This window comes from Amblyomma americanum, chromosome 9 (genome assembly GCF_052857255.1).
Source record: "Amblyomma americanum isolate KBUSLIRL-KWMA chromosome 9, ASM5285725v1, whole genome shotgun sequence".
In the NCBI taxonomy this organism is placed as follows: domain Eukaryota; kingdom Metazoa; phylum Arthropoda; class Arachnida; order Ixodida; family Ixodidae; genus Amblyomma; species Amblyomma americanum.
This window is the reverse complement of record NC_135505.1, coordinates 38660710-38678697: the sequence shown is the minus strand read 5'-3', so window position 1 is coordinate 38678697 and position 17988 is coordinate 38660710. Positions and strand designations below refer to the sequence as shown.

The following is a 17988-nucleotide window of genomic DNA, read 5'->3' as shown; positions in this document are numbered from 1 at the left end:
ATTGGCCGGACGTCATTCGTGGGTTGCCTGATTCTTTGATTGGCCTTTTTGAGACTCGCCGATGCATGGGCCTCCGCACTTAGATATTAAAATTTTGTAAATGGAAACAGTAGATTTTACATTGTGCATGTAGTCTTTGAGTCGTGGTAAAAAGCATGTTATGAGACACGCAGATGTGTGCTTTTTGTAGAATGCATGCCAACGCCTCGCTGGCGCCCCTCACGTATGGAAGCGCGACGCGGCGTGTTTTTGCCGAGATGTATACGCCCTCCATGTCATCTGACTATGACGGCGAGACGAGTTGAATAGAGCCGCATGTGTAGCTATTCTTCTGCAGGTTCACCAACACGGACGGTTGCTTCTTTCTATTTTGTCTCTGCTTCAGAAGAGCAGGTGGACTTTCCTCTCCTCAGAAGAGAGTAGCTGAACGATGCCGTGCGCTTAACGGGTTGATTGAAATTATTATTTCAGTAGCGGCTAGCATGAGCTTACTCTCATACACGCCGAACTTAAGGTCTCCTGTTGTTTTCGTATATAGATATCAAAGAATGGCAAGTCGTTGATCTCTTCTCGTTGCACTCTGAATTCGATAGGGAACTGAACTAAGATATATGTGCAAAAGAAGCTTTTCATCACTGATATCTTCAGTACGCAAAAGCAGTTCTCAATCTATCGATTTAATGCTTGATTTTTATTGAAACGAATGGGGTGCTTTTTCATCAATAACCTCCATTATCAAGTTGGCAGTAGTCACTGAGATAGCGGTGCCCGTAGTAGCCATGCTGGTTTGTTTATAGAATTGCTATTTGAATGAAAGAGGTATACTATTCAAACAAAACTGTAGGAGCTGGCAGAGTTTTTCCGAGTTCAGGCTTGTCCTGGCCGCTAGGAGGCCAGCGTCAGCCTCGAAGGTTTGTTTTTTTTTGCGGCGACGGCAAAGTGCACAGGAGCGCTACAAAAGATCTAGGCCTCGTCAACTGAAAGCATGCACTCGTCCGCTTCAGTTTACGTGGAAAAGATGTTCAACAAAGTGGTCGGAGTTGCACACGACCTTTGACGTGTTGCTTGCCTGTCAGGGAGAAGGTGGCTCGATGGAGGTATGCCTGAAGCGGTGAAGTCGATTATAAAGGCCAGGAGAACACTGAATCTCTTAATCTTCGGGAGTCCGTAAAAAGTCCATGGCGAGCCACTCAAGCAGATCAAGCGTAAGTTGTTGCGTTTTGATTCTGGGTAGTATTTGAAAATGGCTGACAACCATTTGTTCACTTTTGTCTCAAGTTGATATGTTGGATGCGTTCCTAATTATTCGTAAGTTGGGCTGACGAGAAGTTTACTACTTTTTGTTCGTAATCTTCCGCTCCAGGACATCAATGAACTTCCTGTCTGCCGGGAGGATGACGACGATTTTGCCAAACGAAGTTCTAAGAAGAGCTGAAATTCCTCCTTCAGCGATGTTCTGCTGTTCGCGACCCGTTAGCGTAGACCGGACCCCGAGAGATTTAAACCTAACGTGACCTAATGTTAGATGACGCTGACTTACTCGACAGAGCACCGTCGGCGCACTCTAGACAAGGCTGCTCCCCACTGTACTTCTTAAATTTTTGATGGGCCATGCATGTGGCCACATTGCCGGAGCTGATGACAAACCGTTTGGCTATCTGTGCTATCTGCTGGCCGAAGTCAAGCCGTAACGATTTGAACGATAACATCTTCGACGGATGTCCGGCCAGTCGGGTTCTGAAACAAAGTGAAAAAACACTGAAACGAACAAAATTTTCAACTTAACCTTTCAACCCAGAGTTTCCAGACCAACTATATATAGGTGCCTTTTCCAAGGGCGACTCAAATACGTGCCAGCAACATTGAGGAGCGGCCCTGGGTCTAACTTTGTCAACAAGCGGCGAAGTCCATTAATATACTCGGAGGGGCGCGTTCCCAGAGTTCCTTTCACCATTGCTTTTGTGAGCCGGATGTGCCGTAAGTCAGTGTGACGCCTCTTGAACGGAATTAGCTCCGTGGTGAAGATGCTCGTCTCTTCGAAGGCGATTCTCGTGTCAGTGCGCTCGCAGTGCCCGGCGAAGGGGTTGCTTTTTCTAATTCATTGAACGGGTGTCATTCTTGCGTTGCGTGATTCAATGATCGAGGCTTTTTGTCCTGCCAATGTATGAGACGATAAAAGAGCGTCATCACAGCGTATTTTGTTATATTCTCATTGTGTTTTTTTTTTGTTAGCAGGGAGCCCTTAAGTGCTTTTTTATGGGTTGAGCATCGCCGCCACCCTCGTCGCCAAATCGGCAGAGCGAAGAAGCGCAGCGAAAAATGAATGAAAGGATACGCGGCGCGTTTGCTCCCTTTCTGAACTCTTTCAGAAAAAGTTCAGTTTCTCTAAGCGCAGAAATTGAATATTTATTTGCTTAGAGACCAAGCTGAGCATAGGTTTCTTTATATGCATGAGTAGTTGCAAGTGAAGTAATTTTTTTGGTTTTCTTTACAGATGAAGTTGAAGACCTTTATGGACAAACAAAACTTGAGATCGAAAGGGTCCCTCCTGGTGTTCTTGCTTTGTGCCTTGCCAGCAGCATGCGTAAGTATTTAGCGCACTTTTATTTCAATTTAAAAGTCGTCACCTTACGTTAATTCCTGAGAAAGTACAATATTCGAAGGCACGCCATGTTTTAGAGATAAAACCGATGTACTACTGGAAGAGATTTTTCAACCAAGACTACATTTCACCCCCAAGCAGCACAAGTAATTGGCCCAGCATTGGAACCGTATTGGCAAAGGCCGGCCCTACAAATGACCAACTTGGGACCATCCTGTGGAATATTGGGCCGATGACCTGTGCTTCTTGGGCCTAAGACAGCATTAATTGTGTTTACTCAAAAGAATTGCGAACGCTTCCAAATTAGCAGCAATTGTGCCTACATAGAATTTATGATTACGCATGCAACGTTTGAAAGGCACAATATCAAAAGTATTTCTGCACAGTATTTCTCCTTTGCTGCTTATCAATCTTTTAACATGGCTCTGTGCTATGTGCTACACAGGGAGTTTTTTTTTTCGGCATAGCATTGTCACTTATGTAGTACACCAGAATACAGTAAAGACATGCTTACTAGCAGGTTGGTTGAATAATAATGAACTAAGTTTTAACTATACCTATTAGGCTCATTAATTACAAATAGGCCTGTAGCCCCTTGTAATATCCATATGTGCTTTTAAAATTTCAAAAATCAGTTGCCCTCGGCACTGCGGACCAACAAATTTTAGGCATTTTGAGTAATTGCATGTGGTGGAGAGGTTGGTATGCCCACAATCTTCTCGAAAGTGCATGTATTTCAGCGCTATATAGCTAGAACTCTTGGGGCGCAGTGCCGTGCGTAACCGCCTTTTAGAAAAGCGAGAAACTGATATGTATATTATTTAAGATCGGCTACGTGCCTCTCAGTAATTAAGAAGCCTAACTGTAATAGTTAGAAAGTTAATATTAAATATCGGTTAACCATCCTGCTAGTTAGCACATCATCTTGGCTGTATTCTGCTGTACTACACCGCTTACAATGCTATGCCGAAAAAACGTTTCTATAGCATGAAAAGACAATTTTTTAAAAAGTTTTAAAGCCTTATGTGAAACACCATGTACAATAATGCACTTTATGATGTTTTTCATGAGCTCGTGTTTATTTATAAAATATCTACTAGCGAAAAAAAGACTCGTTTTCTGTTCCCTAATGACCATACAAAACGCTTTCCGAATGTCAAATAAATGACATCCCTGGAAATAAAGTCCTTAAAAAGCTTGGACAACGTGCGCCTGGATTTTCAAGGCTTTCGGTAATTGAAAAATTGCCGTCTGCTTTCCCAATGGCTACAAAAATAACCGTACCGCAGTTCTGAGTTAACTTCTAATGTACTCCTGGTCAACTAGGTAACACTTTTATCTTATCCCTGCATGAATATTTCGATTTTTCATTCCTATCATTTCATTTGTTATGCCCCTCAGGGCCAGATGTATTACAGCGGCGGATTGGTAAAAATAAAAAAATGAAGCAAGCATAAAAGTTCCACAAATAATAATGTGCACCTGAGTATACAACGTTAGCCATTCACACGCGGAACTGGTCTTTATTAATAATGCATACAATATCTAGGCTGAATTTTGAATTTTAAGTCTAACGAAACCACTCATCTACACAGAAACTGTATATATGCATATATTTGGCCTTATACAGGTTTTTTTTTTTCATGCAGTGCAATGACCGACGTTAGTGAAGTGCGAGTTCTTCAGATTATGCAAGCCGGTGTTACTAAATTTGAACAGTACTACTTTACAGCATGCAATCTATAGACGTTACATAATTTTGATCATTAGTTCCCGAGCCCATACTGCCCACAAAATGTAGGCGTGCACTTGCAGGGAGACGGAAATTGGCTTAATAGTGACGGAAGCAGCTGCACGACATTGGGTTGGGGTATCGCTTTATTCTTCCACATGCTCTTCTGTGATCGCACTAGTTCAAAACACAGGAAGAATCCATATAGGACGGTAGATGAACAAATCATTTCTGTTACCTTTTTTTGAATACAACTTTTACTTTCGCAATTTACCTGCTTCGGAGAAAAATTCCCGTCGACAAACTAATACTGAAAATATGGGTAAGACAAGGTGTTAGTAATTAAATCACGTGTTTTACAGGCCTCATTGGAATATTGCCCGTGTCCGCAGCTCTGCTATTGCTGAAGGCTAAAAAAGTGGCTACAACCTTACTGTTTGGGACTGGCTCTAGAAATACGGCTGGATTACTTCGGTCATTCATATATTTTAGGTCACAAGTGCTGGTGCTAGGGTAACCAAATGACAGAAAGCAGTCATTGAATGCGCTGCGCAACTCAGCGCCTTGAATTTCTGTCCCATCCTTAGCTATAATATTTACCGCTTCTGATGCACTTGTAATTACAATGCTAAGTGCCTTCCATACATTGTCTGTGCGTTCTTGAGTTGAGTTGAACAGGTTAGAATAATATTGCTTTTTTGCATCACGAATGTGCTTAGAGACAAAAGTTCGTATTTCTAGAATTAGTTGTGCGCTTCGGGGTGTTTACTGACTATAAGTCTCTTGAACAGTTTATCTTGATGTTTTATAAGCTTAGGGCTTTCTTTATTTACCTATGGTTTCCGGGTTTCTTCTCATGTTTTAAACGCCTTGATCGGGAAACACGCAAAGTGTATTTCAGAGAACTTTTTAATAAATAAGTTGTATGCTAAGTTGGGGCTGCTCTCTGTTAACACATCAGTCCAGCCTACTCTGCTTAAGGAGTCTCTAAAAGGAGATAGCGTTTCCGGAGTTATGAGTCTGTAGGAATACTCCGAACGCAGTTGTTTAGGTGTATTATGAACTTGACTGACGAATAAAAATATAGGCAAGTGGCCGTTAATATTGTTAATTAAAGTGCCAGCTCTAACCAAGGGAAGGATCTGAATTCCTTAAAAACAGATCTAGAAGTGGTGATGAATGGGGGTGATTCGCGTGAGCGACGTTTTGTAGATTTTGCTGGAATGACAGTTTAGTAATGATTCGACTTCTGTCTTAGCACTGGTATCGGCTAACATGTTGATGTTGAAGTCACCACCTATAATAAGTGCGTGTTTTCTTTCACTCATAAATTCTAAAAGAGAGTCTAAAAATGAAAACTGCGGAAGAACATTAATTGAAAGAGGGCGTTAAAACCACGAAAAAAAAAACAGGAGTACCACATCTAATAGCAAGGGTCTCGTAAAAAGAAGGGATGAGGCAAAATTCAGACATAAATTTGGAATCTATTGAGTTTAAGATTAACACTGCTACGCCACCACCCCTCTTTCCTGTGCGATTCATGTAGTAAGATTTGTACGTCAGAAATGCAAACACATCCTCTTTAGAGGATGTTTCTGAAATCATCACACCATCAAAGCGTATTTGCGCCTCACCGAAAAAATAATCAAGTTCATGATGCTTATTTTTACCCGATCTAAGATTAAAATGAACACAACAACAGCATTTTTGGCCATTAGAATCATATAAGCTTTTAAGCTTTATAACATCTTCTTACCCAATTGAGAAGAGAAGCGTGGTGAGAGGAAACTCAAAAGAAACATCAGGAGGAAGTTCCAAGTGAAATCATATCACAGTTCATCGAGGTCAGCAGCACAACGAATGATAATTGCGCTATCGCCCTCTCTTTTCCTTACAAGAAACTTCCCATTGCTGTGCCACGAAGAACGGCAATCATTGTTTTCTGTCCACTCTTTTGCGCAGCGGAGCAACTCTCTGTTTTGGTGCGTTATGTTTTCAGTGATCGAGACACCAGATGAATCATTTCAAAGGGCTTTCCGCTTTTCCAGCCACTTATCATGGGTTGGATGTTGGGCAAACCACACAATAATCCCAAGCACTTCATTTGGTTTTGAGGAAAGTCTATGAATAGCGCAGATGTTGTTCCCGGTCAGCTCTACCAAGTCTACAGTCTTGGCTATATTCTTCAAATTAGACAGCAAGTCCTCGTTTAGCGTAGCTCGGATGCCATGACCTTCTGTGTTTAACTTCCTGCTACAAAACTCAAGATCATTTACAGTCGCTTTCAGCTGCTGAATATCGCCTGAAGGGCAGGAAGTCTCTAATTTGCCTACACGTCTGTCGAAGCTACTGATGTCTTTCTCATGTTTAATCTGCTGGTTCAGGATGTCATCACATTTCTGGAACAATAGCTCAATAGGGTCCTTGATCTCCCCAACTTGAGTTTGCAGTCCTGCCAGAGCATCGAGCCTTCGAGTTATATCTGCCAGGAAGATAGTTAGCTCAGAGTCATTGATCGCTTTGTCCCCACAATTGGATTTTGATGGACGACAGGCTACACATCGCCATGTCCTCCGGCCGCTCTCGCCTTTGGTCTTAAATGTTGATTCTTACCATCCAAAACAAGTACCAACAAGGTAAGAGGACTCACATTCGCTGCACTTCAGGACGCGTCTGTCATCTGGCAGGGGCTCGTCGCAGGACTGGCATGTGTCTGCCAATACCACAGCTCAGTCCTGATTTACGAGACAATTTCCGGATCAAGCAGCGTTTCCCCATTACCGCTTTAATAACAGATATCCTCGAACTAAGCATCTCACCTCTCGATAAATAAAGTGATAGGAAAGTGCAAATATAGTAAGGACAAGAAACACTAAGTATTATTGGGTTTCTTCAAAGCATTTTTAACTGCTTTCGCCAGGAGCCGCCATAAGTAAAGCGGCTGCGCTCAGGCGTGCCGTCGAAACAGTTAATTAAAAAAATGCTCCATGCTTAGATCGGACCCTAAAGCCGTCCTACTCCCGTTGTTTTCGTTCTGTTACGAAGAAATCTAGGCGGAACCGCGCAAAATGAACGCAAATGTATAGCAATAAAGATAAAACTTCTACAGTTTCTCCTCTTTGCATGCACGAAGATTTCTTTGGAACTCCTGCAAAATTCGCTCAAGGAATTTTCTCATCTTTCTTGTGTTGTAATTCAGCAGCCGCCAGTTACACATTACCGTTCGTGGTTCTCTAAATGCTTGCTGCGGTGCGTGGCTACTATGGTGCGGCTACGTTCATAAGAGCAATGTTATTATTACAACCACGCCAGGACATTGCCATTGGCAGGCAAGGCTTGGCTCTGACATAGAGAACTTAATGGAAAACTGAGGACACAGTCCGTGTTCATCAAAACGCAAAATGTGAATTACGTGTACTTTTCCACTCTTTTTGCCTATACAAGAAAGGCGCTTTGAACACATCGTCTGTTAGTGGCCTTGCTGCTCTTAAAGTACCTGATGTGATCGACAAAAACGACTGTCAATATTTTCAACTATTCTACAGCAATACTGACACTAGATCCTTAATAAGCGTCAAGTTTTACTGCGTTAGCAAACATCCATGGTGTGCGTGTTTGTCTGTGCGTACGTGCGTGTGTGTGGGTGTCGGGAAAAGGCACCCACGCAGAAGTCTCCTCGCACGCATCCCCAAACTACCGAGTACCTTACGTCAACGTAAGGAAAGAGGGGCGGCAATATCATATTCAGAGATTTAATGGGAACATGACCGTTATAACAGCGAAGCGTACGGCCGATATGCTACCGCAGACTTCTCAGATCACAGTATTTTCGCCAGTGCATTTTTATTCTTGAATTATAACGTCCGCTATAACCAGGATCAACAAAACCGTGCAATTAATTCCGTTCTGCGCTGTGCAGGCCTCCTCATCAAACCAACCTCGGCCGTTGTTCGTGTTTGGACACATGGCAAACAGCTTGAACGAGTTGGATTCCTACATGGAACAAGGTGTGAATGCTATTGAAGCCGACTTCACTTTTGCCTCTAATGGAACCGCACTCAAGCTTTACCATGGCCCATCCAACTGCTTCTGTGGTCTTGATTGCGAGCAATCAACAGAGGTTTCGGCCTACCTGACATACCTTAGGGACTCTGTCAGCGAAGGTAGGTGTGAAGCACTAACGAGAAAGCATCCCGAAGAGGGCTGGTATCTATGGCAAGCAGAAACATGCAGCTTAAAGGCCGTCAGCTGCTAACCACACTGTTTTTATACCAGTGGCTTTAATGAAGGGACCGGTGGCAAAAATGTAAACTCTAGGTGAATATTTCGATTGATGTGCCAGACTTAGATTTAAAACTAGTGTTCCCTGTGGTCGGAGCAGCTGTCGCCTGTAGCAGGCTGAGACCGTACAAGCCGATGGTGTCATTCGGTCTGCCATTCACCGTGCGACACGCCAAACACCCCCTTGGCGCTCCTCCACCCGGCGTCAGTCACCTCACCCTGTCTCATCTTCACTCTCCCATTTCGCTCTCCATCGTTTCCCCTTTAAGCGGAGAGAGGAATTTCCCTCTTCCTTCTTTTCACCCGCTACTCGTCGTCTCTCTTCCTCTCATTTGCTCTCCCTCTTCCTCCCCCTCTCTTCTGAAAGTACAGAGGGTGATATAATTTCCTGCACATCGGCGCCTGCCAACCGAGGCTTCAGACGTATAGATGGATGGACAGCCTTGTCCGAAAGCGGGGTTCTGATTCCATCGAATAAAAACCTTGAGTCTGTAATGTTCCAATACGCCCCTGTTGTGTGAGACACGCCAGTTAATAGGATGCAACCTTTTTAAAACTTAGATTCTTCTACTCCGGATAATATGCAACAAGTAATTACTGAATATAGATTCGTTAGCAACATTCGTGAAAAGATTCCTTAAATAGTTTCAGAATTCAATACTCCCGAAGGAACCAAAGTTTTGAGATTTGCAGTTAAGACAAGCGAAAGTTTTTTTTGGCTAACATATATACAAGATAGTGACTTAATCACGAACTAGATGCCACGGTGTCGTTCGGCCGCCTCAGCAGCACACAGCTCCCGGTAAGGCACCGTTCGATGACGTCGGCATTGCTGGCGATAAATCTCCAGAGCAGAGACTTACTCGGAGTAAGAAAGGAAATGTTAGTGACGTTACAGGGCAGGTTTGGTCACTTGGAAGCATTCGAGAAGACACATCTTGTTGCTCTTCTCGCGCAGCCGATCGCGACCAGTCGTTACTCATGACAGCTGCCAAATTCGGCAGTTTGCTCACATTCCTGGGCAGGCTGTGATGACGTCGCAGGTTGATGTGAACTCTGTGGCCCACATTGGTTGCGTCTCCGGGGGTTTGTCGCTCAGGATTCCGCCGCTGCCAAAGGCACGTCGAATTAAATGGGCTTTTAACCCTCTTGAGTTAATAACGGCCGGATTGAAAACGCTGACACGACAAGCCTCAACATGCTTTAGCAACGTGCCTTGTAGTTTTCAATTCTTTAATTTTCCCGAATACCAAAAAAACCTCTCCCGTTATCCTTAGGGCACTGTTTATTAAAAAGTGATGACAAGATAAATGACACAATTTAAACGCTTGGCTAAATGCGCCCCAACTCGGGGCTCGGTATGGTTTGGTTTATAGGGGTCTAAAGCCCCAATGCGACTAAGGCTATGAGGGACGCCATAGTGAAAGGCTCCGGAAATTTCGACCACTTGCGGTTCTTTAACGTGCACTGACGTCGCACAGTAGACGGGCCTCTCGAATTTTGCCTCCATCCAAATTCAGCCGCCGCGCCCAGGTTTGAATCGGAGTCTTTCGGGTCGGCAGCCGAGCGCCAACACCACTGAGCCAACGCGCCGGCAACTCGGGGTTTGAACTACATCTGGCGTGTGCACTCTAGTTTAGCGCAGCTTCACTTTTTCTAGTAGAGCTCACACTAATCGAGCAGAAAAAAAAATTGTTTGCTCTACTTGCTACGATATGCTACGGGAATCTTAACGAAGACGAACTTGTAAGAATGAGATCGCACTTCCAAGAAATGCTATGAGAAACTTCCAAAAATTTTGACGTTTTGTGTACATGCCAGATATTTCGCACCCTTATCATGAAGGAGAGGAAGGCCCAAGTTATGAAAACTTCATTACCTCAGTATGGAAACCTTCATTGCGGGGAGGCTGCCTTACGTCAATCTGATAGCTTCCTTAATGAGGAGACCTTAGTAAACACTTCCTGCTGCTTCGTCCTGGCACGGACGATTGAAACTACTTAACTACTTTCTTACGTCCTTTCATTAAATTGAACGCTTCACAGTGGTGAGGCCCCAGATGACCACTTGCGCATGCGCGTTATCACCTGTTGCTGGCTAGCGCCCAGACGCCAGCGTTGCGTGAACAAAGTTGGCAGTTAAAAGCCCCTAACGCAGACGCAGACAGCGCCAGTGCTGCTATACCAGATCAAGTTTTGTTCTTTTCTGGGTAATCAGTGCTAAAAAAAGCACGCCATTTAAAAACAATTGCGATAACTGCCTCTTTTGTAATGGCTAAAGGCTTTCGCGAATAACTCACTACCCGCTACCTCGACCACAAACATGAGACATTCGTTCCATACTTAAAATTGGCTGAGGGTAGCTTTCAAAGTATGCTGTCTTTTTAAATCGTTGTTTCGTTGTATGGAAGCCTCACGCCAGATTATGAGGTGGTCAAAGGACAGGAAGGCCTCAACGTTTAGTGTCGGAAATTTTCTTCGCTGAAAGTGTAGGGCTTTCATGAGATAATTGTTTTTAGGGGACAAGTGTATGCAAGCAAGGACAAAAAGGCAACAAAAATTACGGATGGCACTTATGACTACTCACGTTCTTTGAATGCGAAAACATTGTTTTATAATTTGTTTACGTTATTTTTGCTTACCTTTTATTTATAGACCTTTTTATTAGCAGCCGCTGCTGTTGCTCAGTGGTCATGGTGCTTGGCGGCTGATCAGAAAAACGCGGGTTTGATCCCGGCCGCGGCATTCGCGTTTCAACGGAGGCTTATTGTTAGAAGCCTGTGTAGTGTGCGATATGAGTGCACATTCAATAACCCCAGAGAGCCGTACTTATCGGGAGCCCTTCACTGCGGCATTCTTCATAGCGTGACTCTCTTTCAGGCGTTAAACCTCATCAGCTTATCCAATCCTACACTATAGCATTAAGTCATAAGGCAGCACATACGTATACCAGGTTGATTTTCGTTCACAAAGATGGAACATAGTCTTGGGGCCTCTGGGGGTCGTGCTCGCCTCGCCATCTGAAAATATTGGGATCAGTTCTTAAACCATCGGAAGAAATTTTAATTTTATTTGGTACCACGGTAACACAATGTGGGATTTTTGGGACCGCTGCTGTTGGTCAGCACCAGCGCATGGTTGTGTTGGAGATGAGCCATGCAATGCTTTCTCATGAAAACAATTCAGCCAGCATTGTTTGCGGCCAACCAACCAACCAACCAATTCATTCGATCGTCACAATTCAAGCAGTAAACTATGTGGGTGCATGTGGCACGTAATTTGCACTTGTTTTCTATGCGCCATGGATCCTTCCGATGCATAAGCGGAAGGAGGTGGGGCTTGCAGGAATAAGGTGGACGCGACTGTCACAGCTAGGACAGGTATAATTGGAGAAAAATGCGAGAGGGCTTTGTCCTTGCAGTGGGTATTGTCTGGCTGAAGGCAATGATGCATCTTTCGCGAATCCTGTGGACTGGCGTTGGGGGTCGGGGTCCTGCTCTTCAGTTACCCCACCCTAATATATTACCTTCTCTCCATCTGTCTACTCTCTGGCCCCACTTTCCCAATTACGAAATTGATTTGCTCCTTTCCTTTAGTTCCTTTCTCCACTACTTAGGTTGGCTGCCGCAGCTCCTGCCTAACGCTCCCCCTTTCCTTCCCCATTTCTCCCACTCCTCATTTCTGCACTCTTCCTCTCTACTTATTCCACTGACCACATCACTCAACAGCAGACAGATTTTGCTACGATGCCTGTAAAATTTATAAGAATTCGAAACAAAAACAATCCCTATCGCCGAGAGCGAACGAAGTTTTGCCGAGCCGCTTTATTCGGAACTGAAAAGAGAAAAAGACATTCCAATACTTTAGGACACCAATCAGCCTGGAAGGAGTATTTCCGTTAACTATTTCCTGATCGCGCATATTGAAATCGTTTGTTTTCCGTGGTGGGGCGAAATGTCAATTCAACTCAAACCGCGAATCTCCTGGACAAGTAACTCGAGTCAGTATGTTGGAAAATAAGTCAATAAATTTCGGATTCAGTATTCTTGTCAGGTCTATGAGAGAGCAATTGTGAACTTCCAGTGAAGCATGTCGCCACCAAGCGGTCACGATAGCCTAGCGTACAACGTGAGTGCCTGGTATCGCACCGACCCTGCCCAGTAACGCTGTGCTCTCGCGATCCCCAGCGTCGACAGTTGACTTTAGATATGAAGCAACAGCTGTCTAAAAAAACAACATCCATTCGTCTGCTTTTAGTTCCGACCACGGGTTGTTCTGACAGAGTCCGGCAGAGCGCTGGTGGCCGTCTGCAAATCGCTCACGCCGTCAACGAAGATATTTGGTGGTCTCCCTGCGTACCTGAAGAAACCAAGCATGCTTTTCAACGAATCCGTTTCGACTGCAGTGTTACGGATCGAATTTTCTTGTATGGAGTCCAGGGTAGATCACTGCCGTGCATTGCGAAGTAGCCGAAAGCCCTTCGCTCGAGCGAATCAGTTTTTAACGCCGTTGCGTTAAATGTGCCGCCTAGAGGAAAAACCCGGCGTTGTCTTCGTCAATCGCGGCGGCGGAGTGAGCCAAAAGACCTCAAAGAAGCAATTAAGTCCCTACCTGCCACCTAGATCGCGTGGTCTTCTGACTTTATTACAACCTGCTAACTGCTTCGTGAGCAGTCTACCCAACGTGGCAGGTGGCAGGAAAACAATGATTGTTTGGGAGAGGCTCCTACGGCGGAGCTTAAGTGCGCTCTCCTGATATTTTTTAACTGATCGGAAATTTTTCATAAGCAATTCTATTGCTTAGAATTCTCGCTTTTAAAAGAGTATGGCATAAGTTGTATAATTTGGAAATTTCGTTCTCCAAATTTTTGGCTTATTATTAATAATGTGAATATTTTCGCGTCTCTAAAATTTTTCTGTAATTTTTTTTCATGGCAAGGAATGCTTCTTTCTTCACGAATTCAAAAAGAAAGTTTTAAAAACTACTTATTGCACGCTTAAAAATAAAGATTCAAATTCATGGCCGAAAAAATAATCCAGAACTTCCCAGTTTTCACAAGGTAAGAAAAGAGTCAAGATTAAAAGGCCTAATGCTGGCTAGTTCGTGAATGAGTATAGATTTTAATAACTTATTTAAAGTATCATGCCGGCAGAATTATTATTTTTATAAATGTGTCGTGCGGTTGCATAGTGATTATGGTCTTGTGCAACCAGACACGAAACAAAGAAGAAAAAACAAAGAGTGAAGTGCTCACCACCAATTAAAATAATAATATTTTCTTTATATTTATATCAGTTAAATTATTTGAGTATAACAAGTTCTGCTTGAAACACAGAAGCTAGGAGAAAAACGTTACATGCGCTGTAAAGAATATATTAAGAACACACAAAAGCACACATGACCGTACCACTAACAAATTGGCAACCACAAATGTAACCCTTTTTTTTAAGGGTTACATCAGCGAATTTTGTTATTCTGAGAGTTTCTTAAATATCTCGTGGCGTCTTGTCATTCTGCTTCCAAGAGATAAGCGTTTCGCCGAACAACGGGGCGGACTTGTGGATCCTTACAAGTTCGGTAAGGTGTGTCCCCGTAGCACTGTTCAAATGACCTTACGTGTTCTCTGACGCCCATGATGAGATACCACTCGATATGTGCCGTGAAACTCAGTCCACGATGCCAACTTACGAGAATAAACCACTCTGCAGACACAAGCCGCAAACGCAGCTCACCATTCCTTTTTTATCCCACCGTTCCAGATCTGTTGATGCACACAAATTTTGCCTTTTGTAACGTAACCTAAACACCTTAGCTCTGTGACTGCTATTTAACTGATGTGACGTGTAATTTTCTCCTCGGTTAGTAACTAGCTTGGAGCAATCACCTCTACCATGAAAAACCAGGAAGCCCCAATTATTGTCTTGTTAGCGACTAAAAAAGAGGGCGAAAATAGCAACTAGCTTTAGTTCTTGCGAGTTCTCGCACATTTCATTTTTTGTATCATTGTTCCTGTGCCTACACCTCACTTTATCTGTGTTTAGCTTTGAACAATAACCTAGAGCTTGAGAACTTCTAAGTTTAGATTTGTGTCGAATATGGCACATGTGCAAACACCCAGACACCCACAAGTGCAGAACAGAGATCGCATTCATATGTTTAGTTCTAATCGATTTCTTTCCTATTCTATGGAAATCCAAATCTGCTAGCACAAATATCAGTGCAGTACTTCACATTTCGGACAACGTTTGCCCGAACCATCTCAAAGCTGTTCTTTTTTCCTTATCGATTTTCACACAAACAAAAGGGGGAAAGTATGCTGACAAGCTGCTACTTTTCTACGCCGACACCAAGACAGATGACCTCTCCGGAGACAACGTATACCAAGCCGGAGTAAGCCTGGCCAACAACCTGATGCAAAATCTTTGGATGAATGGTAAGTTATGCTTGCTTCCTATTGCAAATACTCCTGTGTTAGGCTGTTTGTCTTTTAATGTACAGATTTTACTGATAATTCAAAAAATCTTGTTCCCTTCTCAAGTTTAATAAAGAAGGAAGAAATCGCTTGAGAAGAAAACTGGGCCGTTACTTGGAGCGCGCACAGAACAATCTCAAGACTAGGCAAAGAAAGAATAGTGAAGCGAACTATTTCACTGATAATTTACATTAGCTCTAGCAAAGCATGTGTATTAAGTTCACCTAATTTTGTTCGCGTGATATCCCACTTTCCTGTATACTATGGAGTCCAGCACAGTCTGCCTAGTTTATTCCGCATTATTTTTTTTATATCAGCCCTGGCGTACAACCTGATCTCGGTGACCTGAACCGACAACGCACTCCCTCACTAGAACAGAATTTGGCTCCCTGGAGCAGTACTTGGAAAAAACCTTCTATGAACCAACCAATTAACCCTCGGCCTTTGTCACCAGAGGCTGCGATGCAACTGACCAAGGGGGCTGTCCGACCTTTGGCGCAGCGAAGGAATAACGGTGTGGAGCGCATATGGCAGGTTCTCTCAGATCATGGATTCCAGTTTATTAATATCTTTTAAGAGAAAAGTATACAACAGCTGTATATTACCAGTAGTCACCTGCGGGGCAGTGGCAAAATTTTCAGTGGCTTAACTTTGCTCACCTTGGAATTCAGCGAAAAGCTTCTGCACACATTGTTACTCATCACGTGGCTTCACATCACCCTATCGGATGTTTTTTAGGTCAAAGGTCAACAAATGTCATAGGTCAAGGTCAGACACGGCTATCCTTGGTTGGGCGGAATGTCGTTCCCGGTCGTTGTGTTGCCTACGCGAAGACTGGTTTACCTAGCGTAGTGAAGCTTTTCAGTTAAAAAGAGTTCAGCTCAAGTTAAGGACTACGCGGCGAGCTATGGAAAGAAAACTGGTATAGGTGTAATGTTAAGAGACCGGAAGTGGGAAGAGTGGGTGAGAAAACAAACGCGGATAATGACATCCTAGTCGAAATCAAGACGAATAAATGGCTTGGGCGGGGCAGGTAGGCGAAGGAAAGATAATAGCTGGTCCTTAAGGGTATGGTAGTGGATGCCAATAAAAGGCAAGCGTAGCAGGGGCGGCAGAACGTTAGTTGGGCGGATGAAACTGAGAAGTTTTCGGGCATACAGGGGGGGCAGCTAACGAAGGACAGGGTTAATTGGAAAGAAATGGGAGAGGTCTTTGCCCTGTAGTAGGTGTAGTTAGGCTGACCATGTTGACGAAGCACTGAAACTTGAACGAAATTTCAGTGCTTCAGTGGAAGATGTTTCACTGAAACTTCTTTCAAGTTTCAGTGAAAGAAATTTCAATATATAAGTTTTAACGCCAAAAAGGTACGCGTTGGCTTTCAGGACGTCATACTGGAGGTCTCTGGAATAATTTGGAGTCCCTGGGGTTCTTAAACGCGCACTACATAGCACAAGGGCGCCTTTTGCGTTCCTTCTTCATCGAAAAGCGACCACCGCGCCCGGAAATGGACCCGCATAATTAGGCTCAGTTCTCTAGTGTCCTGACTACTGAGCCATTCTATCGGGTAACACTTTTTTATTGATTGTAGTCAGGTCATTTTATTGATCTGGTGTATGAACCTCTTAAGTGCACACCTTCGTCAATCCCCGCAGTTCTATATATGCGGAATTCTAAATGAGCCTTCCAGGTCCGTGGTTCTATTTCTATTAACTTCAATCTGTTCCTCAGCATAACGCGCCTTGAAGGTTTTGTCGTGTCGATCAATGCACAACTGGGAGCTCAAGGCGAAAACTCAACCTTCAGTCGCCCTACCTTCTGAAATGCATAGTGGTCTTTTGTACAAGCAGATTAGAGCATTTTCAGCCCTTTCCTGGAAATCTCTGTCGCTTTTCTTTTTAATGCTTATTGTTTCATCTACGGCACTACGGCTCCCTTGGAAACCAAAATCTCTAACCCTCAATCAGAACATGCATTAACCTGCATCGGTTTTCACGCGCAATTAGCTGCACCGATTGGAAGCTGCTCTGTTTAGCTCTAGCCAAGACGCTCCGCAGCAGCTGCTCGCATGGTTCCGCAGAAAAGCACAGGCTATAGGAATCCATGACTAAGGACCCTGCCCTCATGTTTTCCACCGCCACCACCGTCGACCGTGTACATGCTGCCTAATGGTCAAAAGTGCCGACTAAGATCTTTTCTACTATTGAGAAGGAGGCACTTTCAGGCACCATTTTTTGTTACCTCTAAACGGCTTCGCCTCCAGTAACACAAATAAAAAGTGCGCAAGGCGGAAATGTTGTTTTCTGAAATCCCAATTTAGGTAACAAAAACTTTTTCTCAAATAACAAAACGTTTCGAGTGGGCATAAAATCATTAGCACTCTAGTGTGTTCCCTCGAGGGAATGGATGGTATTCCGTAAAAAGCAACGCAATAATCTATTGTCGCCGTGGACGGCTTTTTCTGAGTGCGTTTGGAATTTGTGTTAAGGTACCTTTAGGGAAAAGATTTGGGTGCTAAAGCAATGTTTTTTTATTCGAAGTTTTTCCCTTGGAAGATTTGGTGGTATCCTCTTCGAATTACTTTTACGACTATTGAGGGCTTAATGGCGAAATCTCGGGAAGGTATTTTCTATCTTCAAGATAGTATTTTCGAATCAAAAACTATTTCTGCAGCTTTTCTTGACAGTGCTGCAGTCTAGGAACCTTTCAGAAACAACAGTTATACAGTACGAAACTTTTGTTGCGATGTAGTATTAGTAGTAAGTGGTTTAATAAAATAACAATAAAAAGAAAAGAAAATATTTTTGCTAGCCCCGGCATCTGTCATCGATAGTGAACGTCCTGAGCTTGGGCAGCGGAAATAAAGGATAGCAGGCAGTATGAAGAAATGAAATGAAAGAGGTGA

The 17988-nt window shown here is 43.6% G+C and overlaps 1 protein-coding gene across 7 annotated transcripts in view; it reads left to right on the top strand.

Moving 5' to 3' along the window:
- LOC144103988 (dermonecrotic toxin SPH-like) overlaps positions 1-17988 on the top strand; it is an 82123-nt gene that overhangs the window by 24171 nt on the left and 39964 nt on the right. For 2 of the 7 annotated variants that reach the window (XM_077636746.1, XM_077636745.1), the window contains 3 exons: positions 2501-2584; positions 8254-8497; positions 14919-15047. In XM_077636746.1, coding sequence (XP_077492872.1) covers positions 2513-2584; positions 8254-8497; positions 14919-15047 — 445 coding nt within the window. In that variant the 5' untranslated portion in view covers positions 2501-2512. Of the gene's footprint in view, positions 1-1163; positions 1206-2494; positions 2585-8253; positions 8498-14918; positions 15048-17988 lie in introns of those variants that run through there. The other 5 variants (XM_077636744.1, XM_077636743.1, XM_077636742.1 and 2 more) reach the window with 4 other exon arrangements.